Source organism: Carettochelys insculpta, chromosome 2 (genome assembly GCF_033958435.1).
Source record: "Carettochelys insculpta isolate YL-2023 chromosome 2, ASM3395843v1, whole genome shotgun sequence".
Taxonomy (NCBI): domain Eukaryota; kingdom Metazoa; phylum Chordata; order Testudines; family Carettochelyidae; genus Carettochelys; species Carettochelys insculpta.
In genome coordinates this window covers 96,083,847-96,098,153 of record NC_134138.1, presented here as the reverse complement: position 1 = coordinate 96,098,153, position 14,307 = coordinate 96,083,847, and the positions used below count along the sequence as shown (strand labels likewise).

The 14,307-nt window shown below is 40.8% G+C and overlaps 1 protein-coding gene across 10 annotated transcripts in view; it reads right to left on the bottom strand.

The window, feature by feature from the left end:
* PTPRM (protein tyrosine phosphatase receptor type M) overlaps positions 1–14,307 on the bottom strand; it is a 743,228-nt gene that overhangs the window by 31,378 nt on the left and 697,543 nt on the right. For all 10 annotated transcript variants that reach the window (XM_074987422.1, XM_074987431.1, XM_074987423.1 and 7 more), the window contains one exon: positions 2,298–2,414. In XM_074987422.1, the coding sequence (XP_074843523.1) occupies positions 2,298–2,414 (117 nt within the window). The remainder of the gene's footprint in view (positions 1–2,297; positions 2,415–14,307) is intronic.

Here is a 14,307-nt window from a genome sequence, read left to right as displayed (position 1 = left end):
CTATCCCTAGACTGTTAATAATTTAGCTCTTGCTCTTGAAACATTTACTCAGCTGCTTTCTGTTACACACGTGAATAGTCCCATTGACTTGTAGTTCCAGGAAAACTACCCATGTGCACAAAGTTAAGGACATGTGAAAGTGTTTTCACGATCAGGGATTAAATCTCTAAATTTTAAATTAAACAAGAGCAGAATTAAGGTCACACCTTGAAATTAATTAAAATGTTATTTCTTTTTAAAAAAGGCATTAATCAATTCCCTCCCCAAACAATACTTCAGAGTTTTCTTTTTTTAGAAGAACACAGGAAAAATGACAACCAAGAAGGTTAGAAACATTTTATACAGGCTAAATTCATGAAAACTATGGCTGAAGATATGGTTAACCTTGACTCTTCAGCACAATACAGAAAAGTTAACAAAAAAAAAAACAAATAAAAGAAAGAAAAGAAAAAAGAAGAACAGAGGGGTCAAAATCAAATATAGACCTTCCTGAAGCACACAGAAACTGCATTTGAAAACTGCATTTGAAACTGCACTTCAGTTTATTGAAAATCTGCCTGTTGTTAAAAAGGCAGGGTCTAAATAAGATATTTTCAAATGGATGATTTTTTTTAAAGAAACAAAAGTAGTTAGGATCATTTATCCCAATCTGCTTCAATTCACTTATTCACGAGCTTTTAGTTATAAGTAACTGTAAAATCCTCTAAGTCTTTTTTCCCCAGTGCTGACTAAGAAGCAAAAAGCTAACTTCAAAGCATGAGCTTAGAACTTGCTGAATACAAATCATCCAAAACCACATCATCTTCAAAGTCTAGCCACTGCCTTCTCATTTGTTTATTTAAAAAAAAAATCTAAATAGTTGGAGACAACAGGTTTGAATGAGCCAAGGAAAAAGCATTACGAATATTAGATTTGCTTGGTAGATCAGTGCATATTTAATGATAAGTTGAAGAATGTAGTAAGAAAAATTAATTGCTCATCTTCTTAAGTCACTTTGCCATGCATTGAGAGATTGTGAACAAGATACTCCGACATAAAATGAGATTAGATGATTCAGTAGCTTGTTGGGAACACCTTTTGATTTAAAGAAAACTGATGCCATGGCAAATTACTCATTTTTATTTATATATTCCTAAATCATTTGATATTCAAGACATACAAGCAAGTGAACAAAAATCACAAAATAACCAAAAATCCCATTATTAAATCATGCTGCTTTTGTCACTGCTTCCAGACATGTGCTGGGAGTTTACAACATTGTCCCTCTCTAGGCTGTAAAACCCCCAGAAATAACTACCTGGTTTTCATACCTGTTAATTAAGTGACAACCAAATGAATGACATTATTCGGCTCAAGTAAGTGACATGCCATTTGCAACTGGGCTTGTGAAGGACCTCCCTGGCTTAAGGTCTTGTTAAAATATTACTTCATGATAAAAGAATTCTGCATAGACCAGGAAATATATTGGATGAGTGGACTAAAGCAGTTATAATCATGCTAAAGTCTGAATAACATGGCTTACTTCTGACACGGACTGGCTTAATTTTGGTGAATAAAAGACAGGAAAACAACATCAATGTCCTGTTTAACTGATGGGTGTGTCAGAACCTTCTTTTCCTTTAGCTCCTTCAGGTTGTGACTAAACAGCCAAGTTATTTAGGAATAATGCCCACTATTCCAAAATAACTTTGCAAGCATCTACACACAAAACCACTATTTCAAAATAATTTCAAAATAGCAGATGGCTTATTTCGAATTCTGTAAACCTCATTCTATGATGACTAGTGTCTATTCCGAAATAGATATTTGGGAATGAGGGCTGTATAGAAAGGGAATAGGGTCTACTTCAAAACGAGCTAGAGAGCTCCCAGGGTCTCTAATCTGAAATCAGCTGGTTTTTATGTGGATGTGCTATTTCAAAATAGTTGAGCACTATTTCAATATGCATGTGTAGATCTGCTATTCTGAAATAAACTATCCTGGAAAATCTCTTTTAGAGTAGCTTAATCTGAAATAATGCTGCTGTGTAGACATGGCCTAAAGGAATGGAATTTCTGTTTCAGATTCAAGTCTGGGCCAGGGCAAAGCAAAAAGGATCTGCATTTAAAGAAAAGGGAAAATCTAATATTCCACAAGGGAGCACTAAAAGACTAGCCAAAAAAAGTAATTTGCTTATAGAAAAGCGGCTGCCTGTTAATCAGTGAAATCTAGCATCTCTCCAAAGTGACAAAATTACTTGTATTTAACTTGTCTGGAAAACACAATCATATTCAGAAAAAACAGTTTTCCAAACTTACCTTTTCTACTGCAAATGTTCGAATCACATATTCAGCCAGTAGCTCTGTTTCTATTAGGGTAACTTTAATGTCTTTATATATCTCTGTGTCATCTGGCCAGTATTTGCAGCATTTGACCTTTTAAAAACACAGAAGAAATTACAGTTCAGATTTTTCAGCATGTGAATCTATTCTGCACCTCTTGCATTGATTTATGATCTCAAATTCAACAGCACATAAAACAGTCAAGCTTCTTATACAAGGAAATGGTCCGTGTTCTTATAGGAGTAGTGAAGCTGAGGGTAAATGTGAGTAAATGGAGTCTGCCAACTTCTCATTTGGGACTATATTTTGACTTGGTTAGTTAACCTACTTTTTTTAACCACTTCACTGCTGATTTAAAAGACAAACCTTTTTAAAAGAGAGTTTTTTGGGGCTCTAGGTGGAAATGATATTCAGCAAAATAAGGCAAATTTCTTTGCAGCAGAAGGTTGCTTACCCTGTGCATAGCTCAGTTACAATACCCATTCATTTCTTGTTCTCTTGAAGTGAGGCAGTAACCAGAGGGAAAAGCTACAAATAGAAGCTTAAGTAAATTCAAGCACCTTTGGATGTTTTCTTCCACCTGCAGCTGCTATTTGTTTCAAAAATATCTTGCATACTTTGACAGTGACAATGAGTGCTGTAGACATAAGGGTTTGTCTAATGTTGGAAAGAAAAAGCAACTGTTTTTCAAACTTAGAATAAACTTCCCAAAAGAACTGGTGAAAGGTGTTCCTATAGCAAAAGTACTGGACTGGGACTCAGATAGGTTCTACTCCTGGCTTTTAACACTGACTCTCTGGATACCTTCAGGCTATCATTAACTTCATTGGGTTTGGGGGAATTCATTCCAGTGAAAGGAGAGAGAGGAGGCAGCTTCCATGAACTTTGTTTAAGAGTTGCCAAAGTTTGGTGTGCCCCAGTGTAGCCAGCATAACCTTCACAAAATTCTAAGTATGTAAAATTAAAATGTGAAGCATCTTTGTGCTGGTCACCTTTCTGATGGAAGGTAGGGAGATGAGACTTGTGTATTATGATGAAATGGTTACTCAATCTTACTCAGCCTTGTGGTTCTTTGAGACACATGCCTAACTCTAGGTGTTGTCTGCAATATCTTTGAATACAGGTTTCTCCTGAGTGCTAGTCAGCTTCATGCCCCATGCTCTTGTTGTACAGAAATCTGCCCTCAGATCCTTGTCTACTACAAAGCCCTGCAGCAGAAAACTCTGAAGCAGAGGGCAAGGAGGATAAGTAGTGGAGCACACATAGGGATACACATTTTTAAGAACTACAGTTACCGCACAGAGTGAGCAACCACTGTTTCTTCTTTGAGTGGTATCCCTATAGGTGCTCCACTGTAGGTGAATACCAAACAATTCCCCTTTAAGGGGGAATTGAATCCAGTACAGAACACAATACAGCTGGGCTAAACACAGCACTGGAAGCAGCCCTGGGACTTATTGCATAATGTTAGTAAATGTACCTGTAGAACTTCACATATTTCAATAATGCACACGTTTTTAGAAATGCTATAGAGGTGGAAATGGATTATAGATAGTGAGTTTTGAATGTCCAGAAGTGCTGGAATGAGATTTGTAGCAAAAATTAATGCATCAGATATCAAAAGAACTGGTCAGTCTTTTGGAAAGTCTTTGATAAGAGATTGTAGACCCTTTTGAACTATTTACAGTTTGTGGAGCTGGTCTCACTATCAATTGGTCCTCTTGGATAATGGGGTTGCAATTGTTCTTTTTGTATTTCTGGCAAGTGGTCAATAAACGGGTGAGTTTGCCATGGTTCACATAGGCCTATTTAGCCATTATTTAAATTCTGAATTGTAAAGTCACAGACAAGTACGTGTTTCACTCAAACAGGTTGAGCATCTTCCAATCTTTACCATACGGGGCTGATTAAGTGTGATGTTGCTTTCGTCATGTATTAACAGCATCTACTACTACAGAGTTGGGCAGAGAGTATTAAAAGAAAGTCTGCCTCTATAGTGAGCATATAATGTTTTTTGCCAGCCCTCTCATATGCTGGTGGAGTACAGGCTGATGGTGTCTGCCAGACAACCTAGGAAGAATCTAAAACACATCATTGATTAGGAGGGTGACTACCAAAGATGAAGTGTGCAGTATGTCCAGCAATTTATAGCAGGAGTCTTTCACCTCTTCTCAAGGAATTTGAATAGCATCAGCCAGAATCTTAGTGAGATCATGGAAACGCCTGAAATTGTCAACTAATGATGGAGGAGGAGGCATCACTATTTCAGCCAGTAAGAAAGATGAGATGCTCATCATTGGAGTGGTTTCCACCTCCTGTCTGGTCTTCTGCTCCTCAAACGTGTCGACATCTAGGTCTCTGGATACAGAGGAAGCATGGGAATGTCTGGTGGCCTCCCAGGACCACCAGAAGATCATGAACTGGGGAGGGTGGAAGGGAATGGGTTTCCACACCAGGAAGGATGAGGATCGGAGGGTGGGTATAACTGAGGAGGTCCCAAGTGCTGCAATAGTAGGTTGCGGTATGAGATCAGAGAGAAACTGTCATGCTAATTGCTGTCTGACTCCCTGTTGGAGGAGGAAGGGGCTGACAGGATTGTTGAAGATAAAGCAACGATGGTGATGAGGATTGTGGGGACCAAGACCTGCTTGGTACTGGAATTCTGGTACCAAGCAGCAGGGACTCTGATTCCTCCACTACCATAAGTTCTCTTGAGAAGTGGGTTTCCTGTGGTACCACTGTTGCATTTGGTACCATCAGGGATTGCCAATGCTGACTCATTGGCACCAATAGCTTTTTATGTCAGGCATATTACAAAGTGGGCAGCTTTGAAGGGCTTGGTGCTGAGTATATTTTTGTGAGTGCCAATTGAGTACAGATGGTACTGTCTCTATTCTTGTGTTTGTCAAGTGCTGCCACTGCTTCAGAGCTGTGCCTTGGGACCTTTGGGCATTGCAGCTGAACTCGCACCTGGGTGTCCCCGTTTTTTTAGGATACCATCTCAGAGTCACTTGTTCTGAGACTATCTAACACGCTAGGGATCGCCTCTGGCTGGTCAGGATCTCAGATTTTGCAGCGGGAATCAGATAATGCCCTCCCTGATCCTCCCTATCTGGAGTTTCATGGCTCCAGGAACAATGTGCATCCTGGGGAAGACTCAGCACCAAGGTCAGATGTCAATTTAGGAGCAACTTCCATGGTTCTTTTAGGACCTAGCTTTCAGTTGTTGGTAAAAGGTGCATTTCTCTGGGATGTCTCTCTCTCTGAGATGCCAGATGCAGCACAAGTGTCTGTCCATTGTTGGGAAACATATTGTGAAGCTAGGGGAACCAGTCATGTGCCTGTGGGGTGCAATCCCACAACAAAGGTAAGAAAAAGAGATCGAAAGGAAAAAAAAAGCCTCTTCTTCTTTTTTGAATTGAAGCCTGGAAACTTTGAAACTTTAAAGGTCCTACCAAAGAGAATGGAAACTCTAAGATCAATTGTAAACTAACACTATCAAATATAAAATAAACAAATAAACTGGACTGCTGCTCATTTTACCTCAGGCCAAGGGCAGATGAGAAGGCTCTTAGGGAGGTTTGCCTCAGATTTAGCTAGCACGGAGCACTCGTAGAAACACTATTTGAAGAAGCAGCTAAAGCTATTACTACTTAGTATTAATTACACTAACGCTAAGAGCATTCTGTAAAGTAAACACTAGAATAAAGACTGGGACCCAGTTGAGGTAATCTCAGTTTCCAGAGCAGAGTCTCAGCCTGAGGTTGTGGAAAAGTAACTGAGGGGGGTTTGTCTGCACTGTGGCTATAACAGCAGCCCAGGGCATGAGGCTGACGAGGACACTGGCCTCCGGAGATGGGGGAGCTGCTTTCCCATGTCAGAGCTCCTTGGCGATGGAGGCTGTTGCCCCACAGTGAGGCACTAGGGATGGGGGCCCCGCAGCCTCTCAATGAGGGGAGCGGAGAATGGGGGCTCAGCAACCTTATGGTGCGTGTGCTGAGAATAGGGGCTTCACAGCCTCCCAGCAGCAGGGGGCAGGGAACAGGGCAGCCGCCCCATGGAGGAGCTGCCTCACTGAGGCATGGGGTGCTAGGGAATGAGGCAGCCACCCCATGAAGGGGCTTCCTGGCAGCAGGAGCTGCCTCCTCTAGGTGTGGGGCACCAGGGAAAGAGGCAGCTGTCCCAAGGCAGAGCTTGCTGGAAGAGGGGGCTGACACCACAGGGTGCCGGGGCAGCTATGCCATGGAGGAGCTCCCCTGCAACAGAAGCTGCTGCTCTAAAGCATAGGGCACCAGGTAACAGGGCAGCTTTGCCACAGAGGAGATCCCTGGCAGTGGAGCTGCTTCCCCCAGGCACAGGGTGCTAGGGAACTGGGCAGTAACCCTGCAGTGGGGCTCTCAGGCAGCAGAGGCTGCTGCCCCGAGACACTGGGTGCCGGGGAACAGAGCCCCACAAAATCCGGGACAAATTTGCCTATTTTCTTCAAAACATTGGGACATCTGTAGGACAGCTTAAATAAGGGACTGTCCCGAGAAAATGGGACAGACAGTCACCCTACTGAAGGGACACAGTCATGAGAAATCTCCGCTCAAAGGAGCAGGGGGTGGAAGTGGACTTCCCACAGGGGCATTACTCAAAGAAGAAACATGTAAATATTACAACTGTAAATCCTGAAAAACTGCCTCCCTTCTCCAACTTTGCTTGGTGAGCAACATTACATATTAATTAGGTAAGTAAATGAGGTAAATATTTAAAATTTATTCTTCTCTGTACAGGTTCTTATATCACAACCATTATTGCGATATCTGAGCATGTTCCAAGTAATGCGTTAAATGACTGGACCAGTATCTGTCATGTATCCGTTAACATATGGTGCTTCTTCCTTCCTCTCACTAGGGAAATAACATATGCAGGTATGGAGTTCCGCATAAATATACAATTCTTGATTAGCCACATACAAAAGTAACGGCAAATGAATAGAACAGTAATAAAAACAGACACTATGTTTAATTTCATTCTTCACTTGAGACATGGCGCTAAATGTCTGTTGCCAGCAACGAACACACAGGCTACGTCTACACATGCACGCTACATCGAAATAGTCTATTTCGATGAATAGCGTCTACACGTCTTCCAGGGCTGGCAACATCGATGTTCAACGTCGACGTTGGGCAGCACCACATCAAAATAGGCGCTGTGAGGGAATGTCTACACGCCAAAGTAGCACACATCGAAATAAGGGTGCCAGGAACAGCTGCAGACAGGGTCAGAGGGCGGACTCAACAGCAAGCCGCTCCCTTAAAGGGCCCCTCCCAGACACACTTGCACTAAACAGCACAAGATACACAGAGCCGACAACTAGTTGCAGACCCTGTGCATGCACCATGGATCCCCAGCTGCAGCAGCAGCAGCCAGAAGCCCTGGGCTACGGGCTGCCGCACACGGTGACCATAGAGCCCCGCAGGGGCTGGAGAGAGAGAGTCTCTCAACCCCTTAGTTGATGGCCGCCATGGAGGACCCCGCTATTTCGATGTTGCGGGACGCGGATCGTCTACACGTTCCCTACTTCGACATCGAAGTAGGGCGCTATTCCCATCCCCTCATGGGGTTAGCGACTTCGACGTCTCGCCGCCTAACGTCGATTTCAACTTTGAAATAGCGCCCAACACGTGTAGACGTGACGGGCGCTATTTTGAAGTTGGCGCCGCTACTTCGAAGTAGCGTGCATGTGTAGACGCGGCCGCAGCATTTAAAACATTAAAAATAGCTGTATTGAATTGATACTGCTGGTACTTCTATTCTAGTTCTATATTTTTTTTAAAAAACCCCCTTTGGAAGAGTTTCTGAACACCCTGCAGTCAGGAAAATGGAAACCATAGGAAACAGAATGGAGGCTCGTTGCTTGTCTTTGTTCTATTTGATAATCCAGGCCACTGGCTTTGTTCAAATCCCCGACTCAAATGGTGTGAACCTTCACATTTGTAGTTAGGGAACAATTTGAAATTGCTTTTCCCCCATATGGTGAAGATGTTTTCCTGTGTCCTGTGCAGAGAAATCAGCTCTTCACATTGTTCCCAGACTGGTATAGCCTACTGACAACCCTGTTTCTAAATTTCATTTCCTTTTCTTGCCTTGAGCTTTTTCATGAGTGAAATCTGATATGCATACACATGGTCAAGGCACACAGGAAAGAGGACGCAGCTGCAGCCGTGGTCCTAGTCACAACACAAGTCCTACATGTGATGTTCCTAACTTTAGCCCAGCTCCTTTCAGATGTGCGTCTGACATCTCAAAACAGCTGAGGTTAGTAAAATAAACTTTTGAAAACTTAGATTGCTTGGCTCTGAAGGAAACCACATGTTCCTAAGTTGGTGCAGTCTAGAGAGACAACTTCTGTCAGTGTATAGATAAGTTTTTTGAGCTACGCGTAATTCTTCAGGTTACAGGTGACTGCATTATGATTAAAGAATAATGGTATTTAAAAAGATCCCTTCTGTGGTAGAATCAGTGACACACAATTCCCTTTCCTTCTGAATTCCTATTTAGATGATCCAATGGAACAGTTGTGGTAGGGTTGGTAGACCCACACAGTTATGAACTTCGGTGCTCCATGTAGTTCTGCCACAGAGAGGGCTCCTTGCTAGACACTGCACAGGGATTTTTGGACGGGTGGGAGATTCGGGGTAGTTTGTTGATAGATCCATGACAACACAATCCCCTGACAATTCTCTCTGGCGGAAGAGGGGAGCATCAGCTGTGGGAAGAGTGCCAAAGCTGCAGCTGTAGCCATCAACTGGCTCCAATAAGCATTTTGCAAGCTGGGAGAAGATAATTTATTTTTATGTTTTATTAAATCATTTTGGCTTCAATCCTGCAACCAGTCAAGCACGTGCTAAACTTTGTGTGTGTATATATGCAATGGGCCATTCAATATGCCAAGGTTAGGCAACCACAGCAGGAACTGATTCTCATCTACACTAGGGCAGTTCACATTAACGTTAAGTGGTTCCAACAACACGCTGTAAATGGGAAATAGGTCCATAAATGCTTGCTGCATCAGGTCATTTATTTGTTTGAAGTAATACCTCTACAACAGGGTCAAAAGAGGTTTACATAGCTATAAAAACACTGCTACATACTGAACCTCTCTAGTCTGGGACTCCTTTTGTCTGGCGACATCCGTAATCCAGCATGATTTTATTTAGCTCGCCGACCACTTATCACGGGTGTGACCAAGTCTCCCTAGGTCCCATAAAGTTTTTTTTTTTTTTTTACAGCCATCAGTCCTCGCTTGCATTGTTGTGTACCGTTATTTAGCTGTAATTTACCCCTAAACATCTTCTAAGAGCCCAGTAAAATGTGGAAGTGTTGGTAGTGCTGCTAAACAATATTGACCTCCCGTCGTTAGGTAAATTCTCTGGTTTGGCACCAGTCAGGCTCTGAGGGTGCCAGAGTAAAGAGCTTCAGCCTGTAGTGAAAATACCAAAATGTGTACATCAAACATTTAACAGAGCTTTTTAGTAACTGCATCTGGATATATTTCTTTGTTTTTTTGTACAAATATTGGGAACATGTTTTAAAGCAAAAATTGAACAGATATATAGCTATGTCACTCTCCATATAGATATACATTAGGTACCTAAACTTTCCACGTGTATATACAAATATAAAGTAAATAGTAAATGTATGTAATTGGTTTTCACACAGCAGAATAAAAAAATTACAATAGGTTTTTGCACTAGTAAAATACTGGCAAATGTCAGCCACAAGGTAGAAAATACAATTTTCAATGCTCATATAAGCAGAACAAAGATTGAGAGGCACCTTTCAGATTATCCCACATTTGTTTCCAATCAGTTTGCCAAAAGTGCAGGTGTATTCTCCCTTAAAAGGCAACAGGGTGATTAGAAAGAGGTTGTGACAGCTCTCTGGGTATAAAACCTTCACCTCCACGTGTACCTGGCCCTGTATCATATGTATTTATTTTACTAGTTCCTTTTCGGATATGGAAGCAGATCATCATCTACTTACTTCTCACAGATAACAAAATGGGGTAAAGTTAGAGTTCAAAAGACAAAGATCATGGTGGCAAGTTGTACTCACTATTTGAAATATGTCAAACAGTTATGGGAGACCTACAAACAATGATTAGAAATAGTGATTAAGCTTGATTGCTTTGAAACAGTGTATTTGGCTGTCGGCAAGTAATATGCTTTGAAACCGTGGCCATAAAAAGCAAGTACCGGAATTCACTCAACTTTGGAATAGTTTTGGAATGGGAGCATTACAGAACTGATATATGAATTGGCAGGGAAATAAACCTTTTAATTAGTATTCAGCAGTTTAAATAACACGGATCATTCAGGTTTCCTAATTTGCTTTGATTCTAAAGTATCCCTAACAAGATGCACCACAGGATGCCATTGTCGATGTACAGCATGGCCTATTGTTAGTGCAGAAAAGATTTACACATTCTAGGTTAAAAGTAATCATGAACTAAGTAAAGATGATAAAATAAAGTTTGAATTGGAATCTCCTGGAAATAAACTGAATAGCCACCTTAAGTCACCTATGAAAATTGTTCATGCTTTTTACTGCTGGAAATCAGGACATTTTGTTTTCAATCTGAAGTAAAAGAAGATCAAACAAGTGTCAGAATTTTGTTTTAAGTTGATTTGAAACAAAAATGTATCCCGATTAAAAATGTTTCAAACTGATAGGTTTGAAAGAAAGTTAAATCCAATCTCTCTACTTTTTCAGCAACATATGTACATTATCTTAATTTGTACGTTGTTCTGAATGGTGAGTATCTAGGTTCTAGTGGTCAGAAAAGGAAACAGGAACTGAGGGGTGAAGCTAAGGGCTTCTGACAGGTGACAGATTTTGAAAGGTGCCTTCAGCCTTCACTGCACTGGGGACAAGAGGTAGCCAACAGAAGAGCCAGTACAGGAGGGCAATTGCAGCTTGCTTATGAGATGTACTACAATCAACACCTGTCCAGGAGAGTCTCCACTGACTGATTGCTCTGCCTGCCCTAAATTAGCTCTTAAGCCTGAGTGTTAGTAGCAACACACCACCTTTTCTCCCTTTGATAAATCTGGCCCGTTGTCGTATGTTGTTTCTAATGTTTAGCATGAAATAAACACAGTTATCTAGTTAACTAAAATCTGTAAGATGGCTAAGTCCTTTGATGTGGTGTGGCTGCTTTGTGCTGCTCTGCTGGCATAATCTTGCCATAAAACACAGTGAGTAGGCCCAGGAAATATCATTCTAGTTCTAAGGTGACCCAGCTTAGAGCTGAAAAATGGGTCCGTAAGCCATGTGACTATTCCACATCACTGGTACAGCATGAAGATGGACATGCCTGGAAGCCTGTATCTTAATGCCTATCTTGGGGTGATTGTGGCTCCCATAGTAATGAAAGGGTTCTGCAATGAGAGTGGCTTTAGAGAAAATGGTAAAGCACAAAGCACCATCATAAGGAAGAATGGTCCTATGGACCATTACATTTATGGATTGTGGTCCAGTATTAAAAGGAAGGATGTTTAGTGGTGAGATAATTCACCTGAAATTTCGATTCCCTGTTTACCACAGAGTGTGTGGCGCGTCCTATGTGACCCAGGGCAAGTCACTTTGTCTCTCCGGCCAAGATTCTCAACAGTATTTAGGCAATTAACTCCCAATAAAATCAACAGGAATTACACGCCTAAATACTTTGGAAGATCTGGGCCTTAATTTGCTGCCTGAAAAAATGGGGACAATAATTCTTCCCTATCTCACAAGAGTGTTATATAAGGTTAAACGTATTAATGTTTGTGAGACCTGCAGATATCACGGTGATGAGGGTCATAAAAGTACCCATGACAAACAGATGCTCAGGGGAGAGAAAAGCTGAGCTTTCAAGCCATTTATACATCCTTTAGCCTGTGGTATCCCATGTGCTAGCCACCAGCCACATGTGTCTGTTTGGCCAGTTGATTGTGGCTAGATGGCTGGAACAATAAATATATTTCCAGAATAGGGTGGCTAGTTTGCTATAGTCCTTCAGAACTGGTTGAACACCACATCTACATCTACACTAGAGAGTTTTGTAGACAAAACTGGGGTTCTGTTGACAAAACTCGCAGAGCATCTACACATCAAATGCGTTTTGTCAACAGAAGCTGTTGACAAAAAAAGCCATGTAGGTGCTCCGTGGGACCCTTCTGTTGGCAGAGCAGATCAAAAGATCAATCCACTTTTATGTATAGACGTGATTTGTCAACAGACGTTTTGCGAGAACATCTCTTCTGACAGGAACTTCTGTAGACATATGCTTCTAGAGTGGACGTAGCCCACAGCTTTAACTTTTGCTCTGTGCATGTGGCCTGTATCCAGACATCTGTCCCTATGTATTTATCCATATGTTTACCTTTGCTTAAACTACCCGTGTTTACTTCTCAAATTAACCTGTTTAAATTGGATTAGTGAGAATTACTCTTGATGTCACTTAGGAATATTTTCTAGAGTGCTCGTTCTACTGCATATGATCGGATGCAACACAACATTGAAAACTGAATTAATCTTTGTTTGAAGTTACACTGGGCAATGTTGTACACATGTGCTGCTACTCTCTTTAATGAGGCAAACATAGTTAATTTCTGGACATCTTTATTAAATGATTACAAAAGAGTTCTCCTAGTTTCCTGGAGAATAACAGCCAATTGTTTCCCCTGAGAACTCCTCCCCTGCTATGCATGATGGTATAAGTCCAACTTGTTACTTCAGATTATACATTCAGAAAGTGGAAATGTGTTTTGACTGTTAGACACATGATGTTATTCATTGATTTGCCAGATGAACAATGGTTTTAGACAACGAGATTTGATCATTTTTTGTTTGACACTCTGTAAGAAAAGTTATCTGCCATCATGTTCTGTTAAAAACAACACTACCACTGACTATGCATAAAAGTTACCAGGAAAACATATTTATGAGATAGATAAATTCTAACTGAGAAATTACAATACCTTTAGTTTTAGAACACAGGTTAGAAAGAGCCTAAGGACAAGGAGTAGATTTAATGCATTTGTTGTTTTTCCTCATCTCTGTATTTTGGTTTCCATCTTTCAAATATAAAATAAATCTTAGTCACTGACAGCCTTTAAAAATTCACACTTCTCATAAAACAAGTGTATTAACCCCAGTGCAAGAACTAATTCCAATCTGTGTAAGTATAAAATGTCTTATTAAACTTTCCTCCAATTTCAGCTAAATAAAACATTTTACATTTTATTCTAAATATTAACATAGATTTTTGTGTGCTGTTAAACTGCTAGTGTGTTTCACCACAGCAGAGGCTGCAATTCAGTAGAAGATGAACGAAACCAAACATATAGTTTGCATATACTATGTGGTAAGTATTAAAAGTGCTTTGGGATCTTTTTGCATGTGAAATGCAATATAAATCAAATATTATGGAGGTGCCTGGTATTAGTTCTATCATTACAGTTGTATTCAAATATGAACTATAAGTTCCTGTTTCACCCTAAAACTAGGTGGCTAATTGGTATGAAATTTCACACATGGTTAGTTTTATGTCCTTGGAATTTTACATGGAGTTTGTCTCTCATTTCCCATCATACATTGATAATACAACGTCTTTGAAGTTGGGATCTCGCTGACACTAGCCCATGGCAGTTCTACTTTTCACTGTTGACTGATATCTTTTATAAACCAACATCTGAACACAACATAGTAAATACATGGATCCTGAGCAGATACAGCGTAGTGTGGTCAAAAACAGAAGGGTTTATGGACTTGGCATGATTTTTAAGTATTATTCACATTATAATTAAAAATGTTTATGCTATGCTCCCAACCTTGATTGATGAGTGTCAAGTGAATGGACACCTGACTGATGGGGGCTGGGTATACATAAAACCTCCTCTAATGGGAACCACCCTTTTCTGTGAGATTTTACCCTACGGTAGTTTCTTAGGCTCAT